This window comes from Filicampus tigris, chromosome 4, assembly GCF_054856515.1.
Source record: "Filicampus tigris isolate MCC_2025a chromosome 4, RoL_Ftig_1.0, whole genome shotgun sequence".
Taxonomy (NCBI): Eukaryota; Metazoa; Chordata; class Actinopteri; order Syngnathiformes; family Syngnathidae; genus Filicampus; species Filicampus tigris.
Window position 1 is genome coordinate 21,819,271 of NC_141220.1, and position 20,003 is coordinate 21,839,273.

The following is a 20,003-nucleotide window of genomic DNA, read 5'->3' on the forward strand; positions in this document are numbered from 1 at the left end:
ACAAACTCAAGCAAGCATCCACGACTCAAGAAGATCAGTGTCCAAAGCTCTTTACCAAGCCTCATCTTCACTTTTTTGAAAACACATCTGAGTGTCCACTGACACGCTAAAGCAGCCGCATCAACCTACGGAAAGGTTTTCCTTTTTAGTTTAAAATAGCTTACTTTATGATCCCTCGCTGTACACTGGCCAAGGGCAGAACCCAGGGTGTTCTTTTAGACCCATTTTAAAACCATCCGCTTGCATAGTACAAGCTGCTAGCTAGCCCTAAGTTAACCTAGGTATTTTTGTATTTTGTCACTTCTCTATTCGAGTCGCCACCAATTTTTACACAGCCCTTGTATTTATGTGGTTTTGGAAACACATTTATTCAGGTTCATGCATTGTTGTCCTGGTACAGCCAGAGAGATACTATTTTTTTTTTCATGGAAACCAAACATCCTGTTTGCCAAACAACAAATACAGGTAACCGTTGTGAAAATCAAAAGGAAATGTGCCATTTTGATTTTGTTTGGCAGGTTGGCCACACATATCAAAACAAGGTTCCGACCTTTGACCCCAGAAAACCTTTGCAACTGGCCACCTCTGAATTTTGACTTGAAGATCCCTGCTATACAGCCTTGTGTGTCCTGTTTGGAGACTCCAGTGGTTATTCATGCATTTAACTTTTTGGGGACATTCTGCCTGGAAACATGTCATCCAGTGGGCATCGTCGCTGTGTGTTTTGCGTCTTTGATTTCACTTTCAGCAGATGGTGCTTCTTGTGTGACTGCATCACTACACTTCAGCAGGCTTCTGACTATAGGTTGTCCTACTGGGATCTCAACATTCATGATTTTATTTTAATTACTATTATTGGCAACGTTATTGAGATTTTGAGCTGCAGCGGGCAAATCATAATTGAAGGTGAAGATCTGTGCAGTGGAAGAGGTCTTAGAGTTCATAATCGAAACCGTTTTTTATGGTGTCGCACAAAATATTTGGGATAAAACTCAAACCAAATTCCAAATGACGTTCATTTTAGTCACTCCAATCTTAATTCCCCTTCTCTGCATTCATAAAAATAATCTGTTTTATGTGAATCAGATTCCGTCATTCTAACCAATTAGCAAAGGCCCAATTTATCTGATGTCTCTAATAAGGATCCTGTAAGACATGGGTCTTCAATCCTGTTCCTCGAGGGCCGGTGTCCTACCTGTTTTCCGTTTCTCCCTGCTGCCACACACCTGAATCAAATGACCATATAATCAGCAAGGTCTGCAGAAACTGGATAATGACCCTGCTCATTTGAATCAGGTGTGGACTGCAGCAAGGAGAGATGGAAAACAGGCATGACACCGGCCCTCGAGGAACAGGATTGGAGACACATACTCTAAGATTATCTTGTGATGTGAGGTATGAAGGTTGCTTGAAAAGTGTGAAAAAGATGTGTTAATTAGTGTAATATTTCTATTGAAACAAATGTTTCTAAGCATTGCAGAAAAAAACAATGGTACAATTTAAATTGTTCAATTCAAATTATCAGCAAAAAACACCATAACTGTGTTTGTAACTAAGTTGATAGTGATGAATATTTATAAATGAATATATATATATATATTAGGCTCTATCATAGTCTTATCACATGCAAATCAATACCAGCTACTACGCCCAGCTTCTGGTTTGGGAGATGAAACTGTTCATTGTCGATAAGCAGATGGTTAACTGTATGGCGTGCTGTGTTGTCATATTGTTGCTGTCACGTGTGGTCGCTCACATTTTAAGTCTTGTGTGTGTGTGTGTGTGTGTGTACCCCGTACTTTACATGTTTTTCTAGCACGTCTACGTGTTACTTTTGAGCTTCATTCTCACTGTAAAAGCCTCGCATGTTCCTCCCCTGCCAGGGAAGGGTTGACTGTAGCGTAACATCCCTTTCCAAGTGTCCTTATCTCACTCGTCCCGCATCCCTCCTCTCCCTGAGCATCTGTTCTTGGGCCCTCCCAAAGAGTGGTGAAGCAGAAAGAGAAGTCACGTTTTTGAAATGTGATTTTTGCCTCAAGCCAACTTAAAAATGCTACAAACTTGATCCGTTTATGGCAAATACTTTGTTGATAATTAAGGTTCAGAGAATGTTATGTGGGGTTCATAATTAAAGATAATCAGGTCTGATTGAGGATTTTTTTCTGCCTTCTGATTAAAGTCAGCAAAGACCCAATTATCGGATGTCTCTAAAAGATTATCCTGAGCGATTATCTTGTAGTGTCGGTAGTGTTTGAATTATTTTTTTTTTCTTCCTCAATCTGCTCAGAAAACCATCCGTGCTGACATTCATAAATGTTATACCTGTTCAATAGTTAAGATTGCAAATCCTTGAGTGTGTGCTCAACAATGATTTGAGCTGAGCTATGAGTTTCGTGACTATATAATACATTTTTTGGGTGTGTGGAGTATATCGCTGGTGTTGGGTGGAATTCGTACCTCCGCAGTCATCACTTTTCAGCAGACCCCCAAATCATCCTTTAAAATTACATCGTCAAATATCGCCATTTCCAACACTTTCATTCGGTGATTTTGTGTATATGTGCAACTTGTGCGAACTTTCCTACACGTTTATTAGTGAATGAGACCCAATGTTATAAAGGATGGGCACGTACATCCAATTATTGGACTGGTTGATTTTTTTCTGTAATTCGATAATATGTTTGTCTGCCTCTTCTACTGACACTTCCAGTTCCATCAACACAGACTGCATTTGGCGCTTGTGGTGCTCTCCCAAATGTTCTATGGTCAGAACCATCAGAGGTATCGCAAAACCCTCTTTTAAACCCTCGTTTTATACCTGTTGCCAATAACATGCAGTTTGGTAGTAAATATGTAATTTGGCACTCACTATTTGGGATCTTAGTAAAAGATAGCAATCTTATCATTTGCAACACACCCATCATTAGCACGCTAGAGTGAACAAGTAATTTATCGTCCACAGTTTGCGATCTTTGTAAATCAGGCCCTATAGGAGCCGTAAGAACACACTTGCCATTTTTTTCCTCGTTATGTGTCCCCCCCCCGCTTTGACCACACACTTGTGATTATTTGATCGATCCATTTGCAGACTGCTTTACACGCACAACCTTTTCATACCTCCCTCTTCTGTTTCTTGTTTTTCTCCATCTCCTGTTACATAACTATTTCCCCAGAGAGACTTTGGAGTTGATGGAAACCTTAATATTGGTCCAAACGCACCATGCTTTTGTATGTCTGGTAAGGGTACACCTTACGTGTGCACGGTGAGCATCACTCTCCGTTGTAATATAATATCCACAACTAGAAAAAGGAGAGGACACTAGATGGTAATATATGATTTCCTTTCCTGGATGATGATGTGGTCTCCACTGAGAGATGGAGTCATCTCATGAGAAGTGTAATATGAAATTGCATGTTTGGTGCTAAGCTCTCTCCGTGAGCTTTATAGCCAATACTGTATTACACCTCTCTCTACCTTGCCACCAATGGCAAAAGCCAATTTGATGCACTACAATTGTCAAGTGTTGCACTCGCATACTTTTGCTTCTGTATTGAGAAGATTGGCTTTTAGCACCAGCAGTATTTTATAAAGTGTATTTTTTTTTTCCAACCTCGCTTATTGATGATTTGGTTTATAGGACTGAAAGGTAGAAAACATTATACTAATGTTCCGGCATGGCCCGTTCGTTCTTTGTACAACATATTTAGTGGGTCGCCTCGTGCAGAAATAAACTGTGAAATAAAATGTGTTTGACGTTTCAATGGCGCTTGCTGCTTCTCCATCTCAATTAAATTCAGTCACTCGTATACACACAGTGTACTTGGAAGCTTTGATCAATCACATATTATGACATATAAAAAGGCGTAATACCCTGCTCACAAAAAGTTACAGGAATATTGGGCTTTGGGGTGAAATTTCAGGGTGATCCTAAAATGCACTGTAAGCTTTATTTGTAATGGTCTTACTTGAGTAATAAGGTTTGAGCAGATTGCTAACGGGCAGTCACAGCAAGTTGGCCATGTCAGATCTACTTGTGGTAAACCGTCTGGACCTGGAACTAAGCTGCTGCCTAATTATTTGCAACACTCGCTTACAAAGTACACGGCCAGTCGACACGCGTTTAGCATTACGACACACTTGTCTGTCACGATATTTATCGCATAAACATACCCATGCGACCGTGACAACCGTGACCTTAGCCCTTGAGTTGTGGGACGAGGATAACTCGGCACAGTAGCTTTAGCGCCAATTTGAGTGCTGACACAACAGGTCTTCTGGCCGGTCCACCAATATTATAGACCTGTGTTTCTCACATTTTATCAGCAAGTAGGTGGCGCATCACAATTTTGATGGATTTGATCGTGGTGCAGGCCGATAGACTCTGACCTCTGTGGACCTGTGTGGTTTATGTCATGGTATTTCATTCATAAATGACATGAAGGATCGGGGTAAACGGCGGTCTCCAAGTGTGGAATTTACAGCGGTGATCTGTGATTACCGTGGCCAACTTTAAATCATCCACACATGGATGTATGCTTGCAGTTCCTTAAAAAAAAAACTTGCTCTTCGTTCTTCTGCTCTTCGGACTCCAGTGAACCCCCAAAAAAACAATTCTAGCCATGTACAGTTAGACTGTGTTTTACGCTAAATTCGTGCAGGGCAATAAAATAGGGCCCTTTGAATTTACCCACATCAGTGTTCAGACAAATGTCTTTTTTTTTTTTTTACCTGGATAAGTCTACAGCTACAGTTTTGTTTTTTTAAAGGTACAAATAGAACAGTATTTTGCCTTACTACTATCTGGCATTACTTTTATGGAGTATTTCATTGTAATCATACTCAATCATGCACAACTTCAAATATTCACTCGCCTAACAAAATGCCACTTTAAAAAGAAATCAAACTTTGCCGTTAAGTGTCAAACTCGCCTGATTCATCCTTCACCCTATACGGCTGTCCGTGATGGCTGAGGAGGGTGAAAGTCCATCCTCAGCATTTTTGTTGTAAAGTATATGTTCAAGTGGTATTTTTCAAGGTGTCTGATTCTCTGTGCTAGGCCATTAATCCAAGTTAATTGAATCAATGCAGTTTCCACCACTTGTCTCAGGGGTGGGTCGTCACGGCTCAGATGTTAACCCTTTGGTGAATTCGACCAGAGTGGGAGTGCAACTGTGCACCTTTTAATTTAAGTCAAGCGTGTTTGTTCGTGTTCATTAAAGCGATGCCATTTCTCAGTGAACTGTTCAGCTCAACTGCAGTGTATGAGTGCCAGAAGGGGACTGGCTGCATTATCGTTCTTCTGCAAGATGATTGTGCAGATGATGGTGATGATCACAAATTGAAGGCACGCTGTGCTGTGTTAATTTGTCTGTAGCCAGATGTGTCCCCATGACATTATGCCCGCAAAGTTCATGCTTGGCGAGTTGTGATCAAAGGAGGAGAACATCAGGACGGCTCTTGAAAAGAGGAAGAGTAGACGTTTCTTCTACTTTTTTCCCCGTTCATTAGAAAATACGCAGTTGAACATAGGTTGGTTGAACTAAGAACACTGGTTTCTGGTCGGTTGAACTAAGAACACTGGTTTCTGTCCAAAAAATGGAGAAAATAAGACAGAAACATGTCAAGTAAAACAACAAAAACAAAATGGGAATTACACATCGCATAACCAGTTAAAAGTTAAGAGTCAACGTGCCCTGATCTGAGCATGGAACCAGCTGGAGAAGATCAGCCGCATCGGCAGGGCCAGCCAGAGAGGAGACCAGCCCACATTATGTTTAGATTTTGAAGACAATATAAATGTGAGGGCTGTATGTTAGACTGTGCCCCTTTTTTGACCTCGCCTGTCTTGGGTGAGAGCATTCGTGAGGATAGAAAAGCTGCCCAGATCTGATTATTGTATGATTCCTGAACTTCAGAGATGGAAAAGAAAACTGACAAGAAAATTCAATCGACTTGTGTGAGTCTTCATTTACATTGGATACCTTCTTGAAAGATAAAACGAACACGCATTGAGTAAGTAGTTGTTTTATAAATTGGTGGCAAAATAATCATTTTAATCATTTTACAGATGTTGTATACAATTTTGAAATGCACCGCGAGCAACGCTGACCTACCCCGTGGCTCGAGTTGAACGTCAGTGGCGGCTTTTTTATATGGCTTTTTCTATTCATATGCCACTGATTCTCCAACAGAACAACAACATTGGTAATTATGAATATTTTAAAATAAGGAGTTGCTTTTCAATCACCTTGTAGCGCTTAACCTTTCCGCTAATCTACTATGCTGTGCTTTGCAGCAAGCAAGCAGTCACTTTGTCTTCCCTTTGGACTGCAGCCCAAAAGGAAATGCAGTCAGCGTGCCCACTAGCCATTTCATAACCGTAGGTAAAAATCACAACAGCAAAAGGAGTGACCTGGAATGTCCCCTCTTCTTTCTGTCCTTTTCCAGTCACACACTCCCAAGAGTTAATTAACGCATATGTCATACGGCCAAAATGGAGTCATGGCAGTGCGTTACAGTCATTACCCACCATCATCTCAACACTCGTATCTTCTTTCTTTACTTCCTATGACAATGTGTTGTCTTCTGCCCGTTGTGGCCCCTCCTTCCGTGCCTTCCATACCTTCTGTGGCTTTGCAGATACTGCAGCAGCATCCTCCTCCTCCGTATATCATCCTTGATTACGTAAGCACACAACAATGTGTCCTAATTAGCAGGTGTGTGTTGTGAATTCAAAATACGCTGTGACTTAATTACATGTCATTGTGGATTTGTTTGGATTAGGTACAACCCTTAGCACTTAGCAATTGAATGCGGACATGAGATGCGTATGTCCCACTTAAGTAACCCATTAAACCTACTGTACAGCCTGGAGAATGATAACCTGGAGCATTCTCGTTCTGTTTATTAGTATGCGTCTAATGCTCTGCCCTCAAGGCCACAGTTTGTTGCTTTATGGAAGCACAGAAAGTGTGCAGATAGTAATGCTGTGTTCAGAATAACTCTGTATCAACTATTGTAAAGTGAGTGCACCATTTTGTAGTGGCGTTCAATTGTCCGGTGAGATTAGGTCATCACCTATAGGTCTTTTCATCATGATATCACACTGACAGCCACAAGACAGACGTACCGAACCGAAATGACATTTGACACTCCAATGACAAAGCGACACTTAATTCCGCTGCCAGAGATTTTTAGACGCTCTTTTACTCTAAAGTCTGAAAAAAATTGAAAAAAATATCAATAAATTCCTCGGATTGAATGGCTGGATTGAATGGCTGGACTGTGGAAAGACAAATAAATATGTCAATGGCAGTGATTGAGTTAAGGAAGATGGGTGTTTGTTCCCCCGAAAAAGAATTGGATGCCCACAACCTTCAACTGAAATGATTGAACTAGTTTGAAACATCCTTCCAGAACAGCCCCCAAAAGTCAATCAGAAGAGCCAGTCGGGAGCCTCAGATCTTATCACCATTTGTATGTTGTGTAAACAAGGACTCACATATTGAACATTTGTGAAAAATGTCATAAAACATTGATTTCTTGGATTTCTGTGTTCAGATTTTTGCTACAAAAACTTAGGATCAATACCTTTCAGGAAATATAAGTTTGAGTTTTCATATCTTCAACAGTCATTGAGTTATAGGGTAAATTAAAGTGATACACAATCATGAAACACCCTGTACTGTATTTTGTTTTCTATTAAACCAGGAAAGCTTGGCCAATTGTCAAGGATGGAGCCGAGCTTGCCACTAAGAAAGGAATAAAGACAATAAAGGAGAGAGCGTGGTTGCACTGTACTGTGAAAATTATAAATATAGTGGAAGTTTTAGCGTCATCAAAGTCCCAAGTGCATCGTGAGCTGTTTCCATAATAGATTTGGTGGAGTTGTTAGAGTTACCACAATGTTTGAGGAACTGGCTAATTAACTGACTTTTCTGTTGCTTGGATTAATAGCACAGATGTGCTCTTTTGACGCTGAAACGGATAGTGTGCTGTAGTGTTGACGTCAGCGAGCAGGCTAGCTAAGAGGGAATAAAATCATACTAATTTATGGCTGTTTGGATTGGGGAACTGAGAATCAGTGGTAATTGGAATGCAAATAGTGATTAGAATCATCAAATAGCAATCACTGGTCGTTGCTCAATCAGTATGACATGGTCATTAACATTATAGCTAATCTAATGGTAAAGCAAGCAATGATCTATCCGGTATCAAACATATTCTATCCTGTGGAGAGCCTGGTTCTAAATGATTTGCAGATGATCTGATTCTGAGTCAGGGTTTCATGTGTAGCAGAGCAGCCCCTTCGCTGCGACCTATTGATGTTTTGCTAAATTACTTAAAGGCAACCCACTCAAAATTTTATACAGACTTGAGGGAAAATGCCTTCCACAAACCAATCAGTCCCTTTAGAAGTGGTGACTCCGCCTCTAGGCAGACTTTCAAGCTTCTCTGTCCAACTATGTACGACATCCACTCGATTTAGCCTCCTTTACCACAGGTTTCACTGGATTAAATGAGATTTTTTGGAAGGAAATTGAAAAAATCCTTCACTTGGGGAATATTTGACAGTGCAACCCAAACACAATAGTTTTTTTCTTCATTGTTTTGAGTTTAGGGCAGCAGTAGTCACTCCCGTTATGCCCCTTAGAGGTAATCTGGTGCTGATTCTTTATAAACATAAAAAAGGTATACATTTACGGTTTCTACAGTGCTGATAATCTATGACACCATGCATCTGCAAAAGTAATGAACAACTGATGGTCACCGGAAAAGTGATACATAACATTATATACATTGCACTATGTTGTGAAATTATATTTAACTCATTCACTGGCAGACATTTTCATACCCTCTTTTACCCTAATGCTTGAAAAAAAAATTGAAAACAAATTGAATAAATTCCTCGGATTGAATGGCTGGACTGTGAAAAAAACAGTAAATTTGTCAATGGCAGTGAATGAGTTAATAGAAGACCAACAGTATATCACCACACAGATGAAATATTGTAAACTGCTTGGGTGAAATAAACTCATCTGAAAATAAAATTTTATTTTAATGAATTTATTTGAGGGCAGCCCGGTGGTCGACTGGTTAGCACGTCTGCCTCACAGTTCAGAGTTCGTGGGTTCGATTCCGGCCGCGGCCTTCCTGTGTGGAGTTTGGATGTTCTCCCTGTGCCTGCGTGGGTTTTCTCCGGGTACTCCGGTTTCCTCCCACATTCCAAAAACATGCATGGTAGGCTGACTCTAAATTGCCACTCGGTGTGATTGTGAGTGTGGATGTTTGTTTGTCTTTGTGTGCCCTGCGATTGGCTGGCAACCAATTCAGGGTGTCCCCCACCTACTGCCTGAAGACAGCTGGGATTGGCTCCAGCACGCACGCGACCCTTGTGAGGATAAGCGGTATCGATAATGGATGGATGGATGAATTTATTTGTTTGCTTAGGCATAGGCCTAAGCATACAGCAGCCAATTGGTCAGGATAGTTTCATTCCAAAAGTTCATGAATAGTTGAATCTGCAAATATGCTGTGGTTGACTGTCCTGAGAAAATGATGAACTTGTCTACTAATAAATGTACTTACTTGTGAATCAAGCAAATCTATTATTCTGTTGTGTGTTAATTTGACCTTCTGCCATCTTTTGGAAGCCCATGTAATTGTTATGCCTGTCACTATCTCTGCCATAGATAGATGAACACGGATTATTGTTATTTGTAGTAAATAAATGATATAATCCGGACACCGCATAATTTCTCATGGCACACCTGATGATATCTCACCTCACAGTGATTGGGAATCCCTGAATTAGAGGATCAGTAGCTACTTTTTCCCTGAAGTATCCGCCATTCCTTGACCTATAGGTTATCAAATCCTGTCCCTTCTAATCATATTTCAATGATGCCTCTAAATGAGGAGACAAGCAGGTCTTTGATGTAAAAAACAAACAAAAAAAAAACGAGAAGAAAGAAAGTGTAGAAGAGCAGGGAGGAGGACTGAAGACGGGGGCAACGTCACAGCCGGGTGACTCTCCGCCGGCGTGTGAACTAGTCTGACACGTCGGGACACTGATTAATACGCGGGGCACGGTGCGCGGTAGGCTGAGGATGTAAACAACGCCGTGACAGGAGGAGGAAAGCAAGGGAGTGAGTCAGCACTGCTTGTCAAACATTGCCACATTGGGCAAGGCCATCCAAGTGGAGAAGAAACTTTCTTCACAGTTTAATCGAACACCTTACATACACAAATTCAAAAATGGGCATCTTGCATCTTACTTTGCAATGTGAGCTTGGGGAAAATACCGTACTGTGATTTGCAAACTGGCTCGGGTGCGCCCCTTGGAGTGTTTTGAAAATTCAGCCCTTGGAGTCAATCATGAGAAGACCCACAAAAAAAAGTCTCAACAACCCATGCTGTAAAACAAACGGGAAGACTGCCATTCTGGTTTTCTCTTTTAGGATCTTTAATATATAATAAAGGAATATAGAATAAAGACAAACTTGGAGGGATTGTCTGATTCCTATTAAATTTGAACCACTTACGCTAAGCAGATGGATGAAACTAAATTATGACCATTTTTATTATTGTCATTACGTGTGGGTGGGGCAGTGCAGCAAAGGTTTGATGACTTGCCATAAAACCTGAAACTCTTAGTGCCCTTAGTGTCTTGAAAAACTCAACCCTCTAAGCCAGTTTAATTTAGAAACATGAAAGCTGTTAGGCTTGTCTATCATAGACACACTAAAAGGTGTCAAGGACCAGGGCTGTCAAACAAACATGAAGTCTACCATTTTGCTTTGAAAAAGCCATTTTTAGGCTCCTTTCTGTCTTTCTGGGGCTCCTTCAATGACAAATTCTCCTCCTAAAGATTTTGTCTGATTGCTGCTAAATTGGAACCATGTACACTAGACTTACGGATGACAGTAACTTATGACCGTCTTTATTTATTTTTTTATTGCATGTGGGTGGAGCAAGGCTGTGAAAGTTTGATGACTTGTCATAAAAACAGACATCTAATTCAGTGCCTCCATAAGTCTTTCAAAATTCAGCCCCAAAGGCGGTTTCACTTAGCAACATGGTAGCTGGTAAGCTATTATGATAGGCCCACAAAAAAGTCTCATGGTCCCATGTCGGAAAACATACAAGTCTGGCATTTTAGTCTGAAAATGCCCATTAGTGTCTTTTATACAATTTCCAAAGGTCCTTCAAAGACAAACTGCTCCAAGAGATTTCATCTGATTGCTAATAAATTTGAACCATGTTCACTGGATAGATTGACGACACTGTGTTATGAACATTTTAGTTTTTGACATTGCATGTGGGAGGAGCAGGTCAAATGTTTGATGACTTGCCATAAAATCTGAAAGTCTAATTGAGTGCCAGAGAAGTCTTTAAAAATTCAGCCCTCGATGCAAGTTTCACTTGAAAGTTGGTGGTCTGTCATGAGAAGACCGACCCAAAAATCTCAAGTACCCATGCCGTAAAACATACAGAAAGTCTGCCACTTTGGTTTGACATTTTTGGGTCATTCCTGCCTTTTGAAGGCCTCTTTTGTTAAGTGAAGAATATTCCACCTGCACGTGTCAGTCTGTTTCCTTTAAAGGTCATCATGTGTTATCTGGGGTAAAAACAGACAAGTGTGACTGACCCTGTCCTGTGGTTCCTGCAGAAATGCATGAAATTCAACGTGGACGCTCCCATCTGGCGCTCCAAGCAGCGGATCCTGTGCACACTCAATCAGAGCCTGAAGGATGTGCTCAACTATGGCCTGTTCCAGCCAGCGTACAATGGCAAGGCTGGCAAGTTTCTGGATGAGGAGAGACAGCTGAGGGAATACCCTTTCCCATCCATCGCCCCCGTACCTTACCTGGAGGTAGGCTATGGATCGTATATATGGATGACACTTTACAAGCAGGCTGAGAGAATGGACAAAAGAAAAGTGACGTCTTGGAAATGTATGTGATGAGAATAACGCTGGAGTGTTAGCAGAGATGGAGAGCTGAGATATGGGACAATCAACACTAGACTATTGACTTAATGAAAAAGAAAAAGCAATTAAATAGAAAGAAAAATGAGAGACCAAAAAAAAGAAGAAAATCATGACTTTTTGTCATCATTGTTAATGATGATGCAGCATTACATTTTTGGAAGTCATAAAACTTAAAGAGGGCGAGTCAACCCAAACATATTCTTTACAAGAATATGTCCTACGCAGCCCTAGTAGTCTAAACACAGTATTCTGATTAATATTGCTTATATATATGAGCTAAGCAATAAAATCCACCAATTTTTGTACAGCTAAGGAGGCGGTCATTTAGCCACTTGCTGTCGACTGAAAATGGCATCACAGTGGTTCAGGGCTCAGGTAACAACCAATTATGGCTCAGCTTTAGAAAACAGGTGAATTGGTTGTTACTTGAGCGCTGAGCAACTGTGATATCACTTTCAGTCAACAGAAAGTGATGAAATGGCAGCCCCCTGAGATGGCTAAAAATGGGTGGATTTTGCTGCTTAACTCATATTTCATATTATTCATATTGCCTTGTTTCAACTAGTGGGCCTGCATAGAACATATTCTTGAAAAAAATGTGTTTGGGTGGACTTCCCCTTTAAGTAAAAATACAAACGGACAGAAATTTACTAGAGTACAAATGTTAAATGCATTTTAAGACCCCGAGCTTTCGATCAACAACCAATCAAGATCTCATACACAGTTGACCTTTTACCTCTCTCTATTTACTGCTTTTTACGCTGTGGAGGTTGAAAAAAGTAACAATCTTATTTTGACAACGTAAGGAGTAGAGCGAAATGCTATCTCTTTCCAAATGTAGGGGGTAAAAGTAAAAAGTCATCAGAAACAAATACTTAAGTAAAGTACTGTACAGATACAGCAGATATAAAAAAGTAGTCTAAACACCCTTTTTAAATGCCAGATTTTTTTGAGCTACAAAAAAAATGACACCAAGTTATCAGTTTAAAACTTTTTTCCACCATTGATGTGATCATGTAAAATTTACAACTTAGTAAACTTAGTAAAGCCTACGAGAACAACAGAACTTCATGTGGGGTTTATCTGAGACACTTTTTGTGTGTGGCAGGTGTGTGCTGAGTTGCTGACTTGCATTTAACATGAATTTGAATGGGATTGGGAATTCTGAACATAGCTACGTCTCAGAAGGTGTGCAAACTGCTGCAACCACATTATGTCCATGTTTCATTTTTACTTCCCGTCTTGAAAATATTTTATTTTTGAATTCAATTGTACAGATTATCTGTCACATTAATGGTGGGAAAAAAATTGGAATTAATTCACCCTGCTTCTTTTTTTCACAAAAAAATTGCATGTGAACATAGGTGTGTGCATAGCCGACAATTGAAGAGTGATACATGCCCAGCATTTGTATATGGGATGCATATTTGTCCAAATAGCAACGATGGCATGCAGAAGCGAGCAACTGTGACGTCTCGGACAGAATCCCAGCGCTCGTTCATCACGATGGGAAACGTAGTGAATAAAAAAGACGTGTTACGACTGCGGTATAAAAACATCACACACTTTTCTGAGCGGCTGTCTTGCTCCCTGCACTTTTTTACGACCAGGGGTGAAATCAAGATGAATGTCACGCCCTCATCTTTTGGGATATGGCGCCGACGTGTTATTATTCACTATCATAATTACTGATAGTGGTCTGGGCTTGCATTGTAAATTTGGGACTCGTTAAGGCTAAAACCTCTCTGTCCCCTAACAACCTATATTATTGAGATTGTTTTTGTTTTAATTTTACAGTTTTATAGTTTATGTTATATATATATATATATATATATATATATATATATATATATATATATATATATATATATATATATATATATATATATATATACACACACAGTACACTGTGTGCATATGTATGTATGTGTATATATATATATATATATATATATATATATATATATATATATATATATATGTATGATTGATAGATGATGATGGATAGAACACTAGAGTAGAAAAGTGGGTGAAGTGACATTAAAAAGACATCCAATACTGTAATATATACTTGTTCACCTGCACTTCACATTTTTCTGTTCGTTTTTCTGTTCGTCAAAAAGCATCCATTCATTCTCAACGGCTTTCATTGTGTGTTTTACGAGTGTTACAGCGTTGTCGTGCTGTGTGTGTCATTGATTGACCCACACTTACTTTCCCTGGGGCGCCGGGCTGACTGACAGGATGAGATGAGTCCATTTGTTCCATGGAGCGTTTTGCTGGTGTTGACTGGTGTAAAATGCGTGGAGACTGGATTTGCACTGCACGTCCAAGTGCACAATTCTCATTTAATGCCTAAAGTGTCTCGCAAAAGTCAGTGCAACACATTCACATAAATATTTTATTTCCTGTTTTCATGGGTTAACACAGAAGAAATGACACTGTGTACATCTTGTGTAACAGTGTCAATTTACTGTCCCCTTGAAACAACTCACACACGCAACCATTTATTTCGAAACCACTGGCAACAATATTGAATTCTACACCCCTAGGTGAAAATGTTCAATTTTTGCCCAGTGGTGATATTTTTTATTGCCACCATTATTAACCAACACTGCCTCAACATTAAAATACGTCATGTAGTTTTTTTTATTCCTAAAAATATTTACCGTAATCATTTTACGTAAGGCACTATAACATCGTTCACAGTTTGAACATTTGCATCGTGCTTTTATGTAGAAAAACAACTTTAATAGTCAATGAATTCAAATGTATGCACGTAAAAGTAAAATGTAAATTGTACCTAAGATTTTTTTTTTCAAAAACAAACTTTTTTCAAAGATTAAATGCAAAGGTATTGTACTTAAAAGTTAAATGAAAGTTTTACTTAGACTTTTTAAGAATTTGGATTATGTTTTGATTTTCTTGCCATTGGATTGTTATTTTCATTCTTTCTAATGTTTGATTATATTTCATGTTTTAAATGTATATTGTATTTAAGTCAGTGATTTTTGTGCGCATCGCTTTAGGGAGCCTGTGTACCACCTGTGGTTTGATGTGTTTGCTATAGTTTAGATTTAGAGAGGGTGTTTTTGTGTTGCTTTGTCAGCGGTTTTGTATACGTCGCCAATCGGTGTAGTTCATTGACATCAAGCTGGCATTTTATGAGGTATATTCAATCTGTGGCTTTACGGTGATATTGGCAGATATCCAATACGTATCTGATTTGTATTCACATTTAAAAGAGGCTTCATTTTGATCTGAAGTTATTCATTTCCATTTCCCAATAGTACCACTTGACAGCAAACAAAATTTGTCTCAATTGAACCATGCAGCGTAAATCCAGCCTAAACGTATCATTTTTAATGCTCTCTCCAAACAATGATTAAATCACCCAAATGTGAACGTACAATATTTTGACAATTCCCGAGATCGTTGTTGTTTAGTACTGTATTGAGTCACCTCTGTTTGTGTTTCAGTTCCGCTACAAAAGACGTGTCTACACTCAGTCCTACCTGGATGAGAAACAGCTGTCTAAGCTCCATACAAAGGTAAGAGCCCACTGCATGTTGGAGCCGTTGCATCCTGCTTGTGTTGTGAAGAAATGCTGCAAGTCTCAGGGACAGAACAGTGTCAGCCCAAAAGACACCCAGCAACTGCAGACTTTGTCAGTCACTAAAAACTCTCCGATCACTCTTAAAGTAGCACCATTCGTGATGGATTAACTGCCTGCAGTTTTCAATTTTCTTTGGCTTTTGGTGTCATTACGTATTACAAATGATGGAGTGCTGTCATGGATGTCATCATTTAGTAGACATGCTATGTAGTCCGTGGAATCTAACTTCAGCAGACAACTAATGTTCTAAGAGAACTGAGGTTGTATTTGGAATGTAACGTTTATTTTTTCCCCCACCATCTCTGTAATGGTCAGTTATGAATTTTCATGGGACTGTAAGGTATTTTCCTAAATGTTTCAGCAACATTTTGAAACCAATGTTGAACTTGTTAGCCATATTTCAGACGGTGTGTCTGGTACAAACATAATATTGCTGATCACCAAATGAGCACCATACCCAGAGTGAAGCACGACGTTCTTGATTAACTTCCACATCACTTTAACAAACACTATAATGTGTGTTCAATGTTGCCCACTCAACATCCATTGCAGCCTGATCATCCTGGAAGGGGGATTCCCCCATCTGTGGTCCCTTCTCAAGGTTTCTCATTTTTCCCCAGATGTTTTTTTTTTAGTTTTTCCTTGCCCTCCTGGGGGTTAAGATCAGGGGATGTCGCGTATATGATCTGGTGCATATGTGAAGCCCTTTGAGACTTTCCTGTGATTAAGGGCTATAAAAATACATTTGACTTGACTTGACTTGACTTGGTGGCATCGTGCTTTGGGGTTGTTGTGTATCTGGAATTGGGCCCTCCAACAAGGTGGTGGTTCCAATTAGCAGTCACTGTTGGTGTCAGAGCCACTTTAAATGGTGTCAACCGTGTACCAACTCCCCTTTAACATGAGTTTGAATGTGGTTGGCATGCTGTGTTCTGAATAGGTACAATAGGATATGCACACTTGTACAACTCCATTATCTCAATTTGTCTATTTTAAACCAATTTTTTTAGATTGAGTTGTTCAATTTATTGGTCACATTGACAGTGAAAAAAGTAGAAATTATTTATCTTGGTCTCATCTTTTTTTTTTTTTTACGTCACAAAAATCTGGCATATGAACAGGGGTGTGTAGACTTTTTGTATCTGTTGTATTGTATTGTGCAATCTGTGCTTTAACATTCAACTTGCATTGGCCAATATCACAATTAGTATCAGATTTGTATCCCTATTTGGAAGGTTTACAATGTTTTTCTTCCACTTGTATTATTGGCATTGTGTCACTTGAAATTTTTGGTGTTAATTCAGCCTAATACAAATCGTTGTGACTAAACTTTTTTTCCGTAAAAAAAAAAGAGGACTTTAGTCAAAGCGTAGCATGCCCTTGAGTTAATTCATTTGTACTTAAGCGGTGTTCTCCATTAGCCTGACATCAGGCAGATGGACCCCCCTCACAGAGAATCGTTTGGATGTTTATGAACAGACACAGCAGGAGAGACCAGTTTGGTCAAATTTTTATATTACTCGCAAGAAGAAGAGAGCAGAATTCAAAGCAAGACAGATGGTCAGAAATGTTTGCCCAGTGGGAACAACTAGAACAACTCGACCTTGTATGGAGTTCAATATCCATCATATTGAACTCCATACAAGGTCGAGTTTAAGAATAACTTCACTTCTTCAACTAGTCAGTTGCTAATATTTTTTAATTTTGCTGACTAGAGCTTTTTTGATTTATAGCCAGCGCCATTAAATTCCGTTAATGGAGGCATATTAAACAAAAGCTACTTTGAATTCATTTACTGCTGTGGATGTTTATATTCAGCAACTGGAAGCCAACCATTGACGACGACAGACATGTAAATAAGAAATGCCTGTGGATGTCATTAATTGAATGGATTGCATTAATTTGGGTAAGATAAGCACAGCTTTTTATTAGAAGACAAAGATTAGGGGGTGGATCTCATCTTGTCACGCCGATTGTGAGAGACAGAAATGCCAACACATGGACATATATTAAAGAGTGTGTGTATAACGGTAGGTAGTTGAAAGTGTGTGTCATGATCGAGAGAAAACATGACACAGTTCATGGAGTGAATGTCGAACATCATGCAAATTTAAAGTTTCTTTTTTTTTCTGTTAACTCATTTGATGCCTACACCGTTTGAAATCGTTTTTTTATAATCTACTAGTACACCCCCAACATCGAGTTAACTCGTTTTTGACGCAATTAATCACAAAGTTTCAGGCTTGGGAAGCGTTGTAATGACGTGCAAAAGCCAGCAGATGTCACCAGTGTCCTTTATCAGACCCATTGCCATATATGTAGCACAAACTTCATACATCTTTTGTTTTTGGGCATCAAAGTTGCTTTTTCAGAATTGTTTGGGGTTTTTTAAACAAGAAAAGTACTGTTTATATATCTGAGGTGTCATAAAAACAAAAATATTGGGGTCAAAGTTGAAATTTATAAGTTTATAGTTTATATATAAGTCTTGATTTCTCCGGGTTTCTTTTTGAGAAACAGGATTTGCAGTGAAATTTGCCTCTGTTCTACTGAAGATTACTCAAGATTGACAAATGCTAGAAATAAACGTTTTATTTTCTAATGAAAGAAGATAGTCTAATCTTTCCTTTGGTAGGTTCCATGTCTATACAGTCATAAAACAATATTCTGTGGGCCTTCAAAGATGGCTCAAAATCCTCAAAAATGGCTGGCATTGAATGAGTTAAAAGAACTGAGTCTCAGCCTTCTTTTGGTAGGTTCAGCAACAGAACACAATATTCTGTGGGTCTTGAAAGATGAGTCAAACTGTGCTAAGACAGCAGACCAGGCACTATGGGGAACTCTGCTTTGCAACAAATTAGTTAAGACACGCGGGAACTGTTTGCAATTGTGGGTGGGAAAAAAGCACAATATGGCTCTTTTAGCATTTTAACACTGTGTAATTAGTGACGTCACAAGTTGTGAGACATCCACACTTTTCACTTAAAATTCACCCTCATGAATTATTCATATACACTGTATAGTTTTTGCCTTCCACCGCTTCTTCTATAATTGCAGCGGTAATACATTCAGCGGCGCAAACTGACTTTGAAAAACAGCAGTAAAAGTAGCACTTCTCAACAGTTATTCCCTAATGGAAAAGATCAGCGCCTCAGGCCAATTCCATTCGTGTGGCAGCCAGCGGGATGTTTCGCAAAGTATATTATTTCAATGCTTTCCTTGAAAGTTGCGTTCAGTGAAGTGCCTATTTTTGCATCCATCACTGGACAATATGTGTTTTTGTCGAAACTACAGAATGAATGGGCTGTGTAGAGAATGAGCACATTCAAAGCAGACCTTACGTGTTGGCAGCTTGGAAGTTACAAGACGCGAGGCATGACCGTGTGAGGTTTCTGGAGAGAGCTGTGGCGTGGCAGCATTGTGTGGACTGGTGAATAAACAGACCAGAAAGATGTGGCGCTTCAGCGGTGCAATGGACCATCTTCCTCCCACTCGTATATATTTACAGGTCTCCATGCACTTTGTGCAGAGGTAAACATTGCACATTGCTATAAAACACCCTGATTTGAAACTTCTTTCAAACAAAAATGGGTACTTCCCCTTGCATTTATTAGAATTGGAATCAATTAGGTAATTGAGATTATTAGATGTGTGAATATCAGCACCGGTGTCAGAGAGAGACTGGCAATGAGTCTTGAGTGTTAAATGTCACACTCTACTTGGAGCTTATTGCTATTCCCTTACAGGGGGAACTCGACAAAAAAATATGTTTTTGCAGAATATGTTCTATGCAAGCCCACTAGTTGAAACAAAGCATTCTGATAAATATTGTGTTTGTGGAATAAGAGTTAATTCACCCATTTTTAGCCATTTCTGGGGGCGGCCATTTTGTCACTTCTGTCGACTGAAGATGACATCACAACTGCCCAGGGCAGTTGTTCAACTTGTCATTGTCATTATTTTTCTTTGTTTTGATTTGCTTTATTTTTGTTATTTTGTCACTTTGGTCATCATTGTAAATATCTTTTTCACATGTTGGGACATTTTGGGGTAATTAAAAATCACTCAAATTCATTTTATCTACTGCGCCATCATTTACATTAAGTTTCACGAACGAACCTGTGGCACCTGAGCAGTTGTGATGTCATTTTCAGTCGACAAAAGTGACAAAATGGCCGCCCCCTGAGATGGCTAAAAAGGGTGGCTTTTGCTGCTTAACTCATATTCCAGAGACGCAATATTAATCAGAATGGCATGTTTCAACTCGTGGGCTTGCTGGGAACATATTCTTGAAAAATGTGTTTGGGTTGATTTCCTCATCAAGCATGGTACACACATGCCAATGATCAAGCTGAATTTTGAGCCTGATTCCCTCTTCTGATTACTACCGGTTG

General features: G+C 39.5%; 1 protein-coding gene across 5 annotated transcripts in view; it reads left to right on the forward strand.

The window, feature by feature from the left end:
* The window catches only part of shank3a (SH3 and multiple ankyrin repeat domains 3a), a 201,565-nt gene that overhangs the window by 77,165 nt on the left and 104,397 nt on the right, over positions 1 to 20,003 (forward strand). For all 5 annotated transcript variants that reach the window (XM_086027945.1, XM_086027946.1, XM_086027944.1 and 2 more), the window contains 2 exons: positions 11,673 to 11,876; positions 15,473 to 15,544. In XM_086027945.1, the coding sequence (XP_085884071.1) occupies positions 11,673 to 11,876; positions 15,473 to 15,544 (276 nt within the window). The remainder of the gene's footprint in view (positions 1 to 11,672; positions 11,877 to 15,472; positions 15,545 to 20,003) is intronic.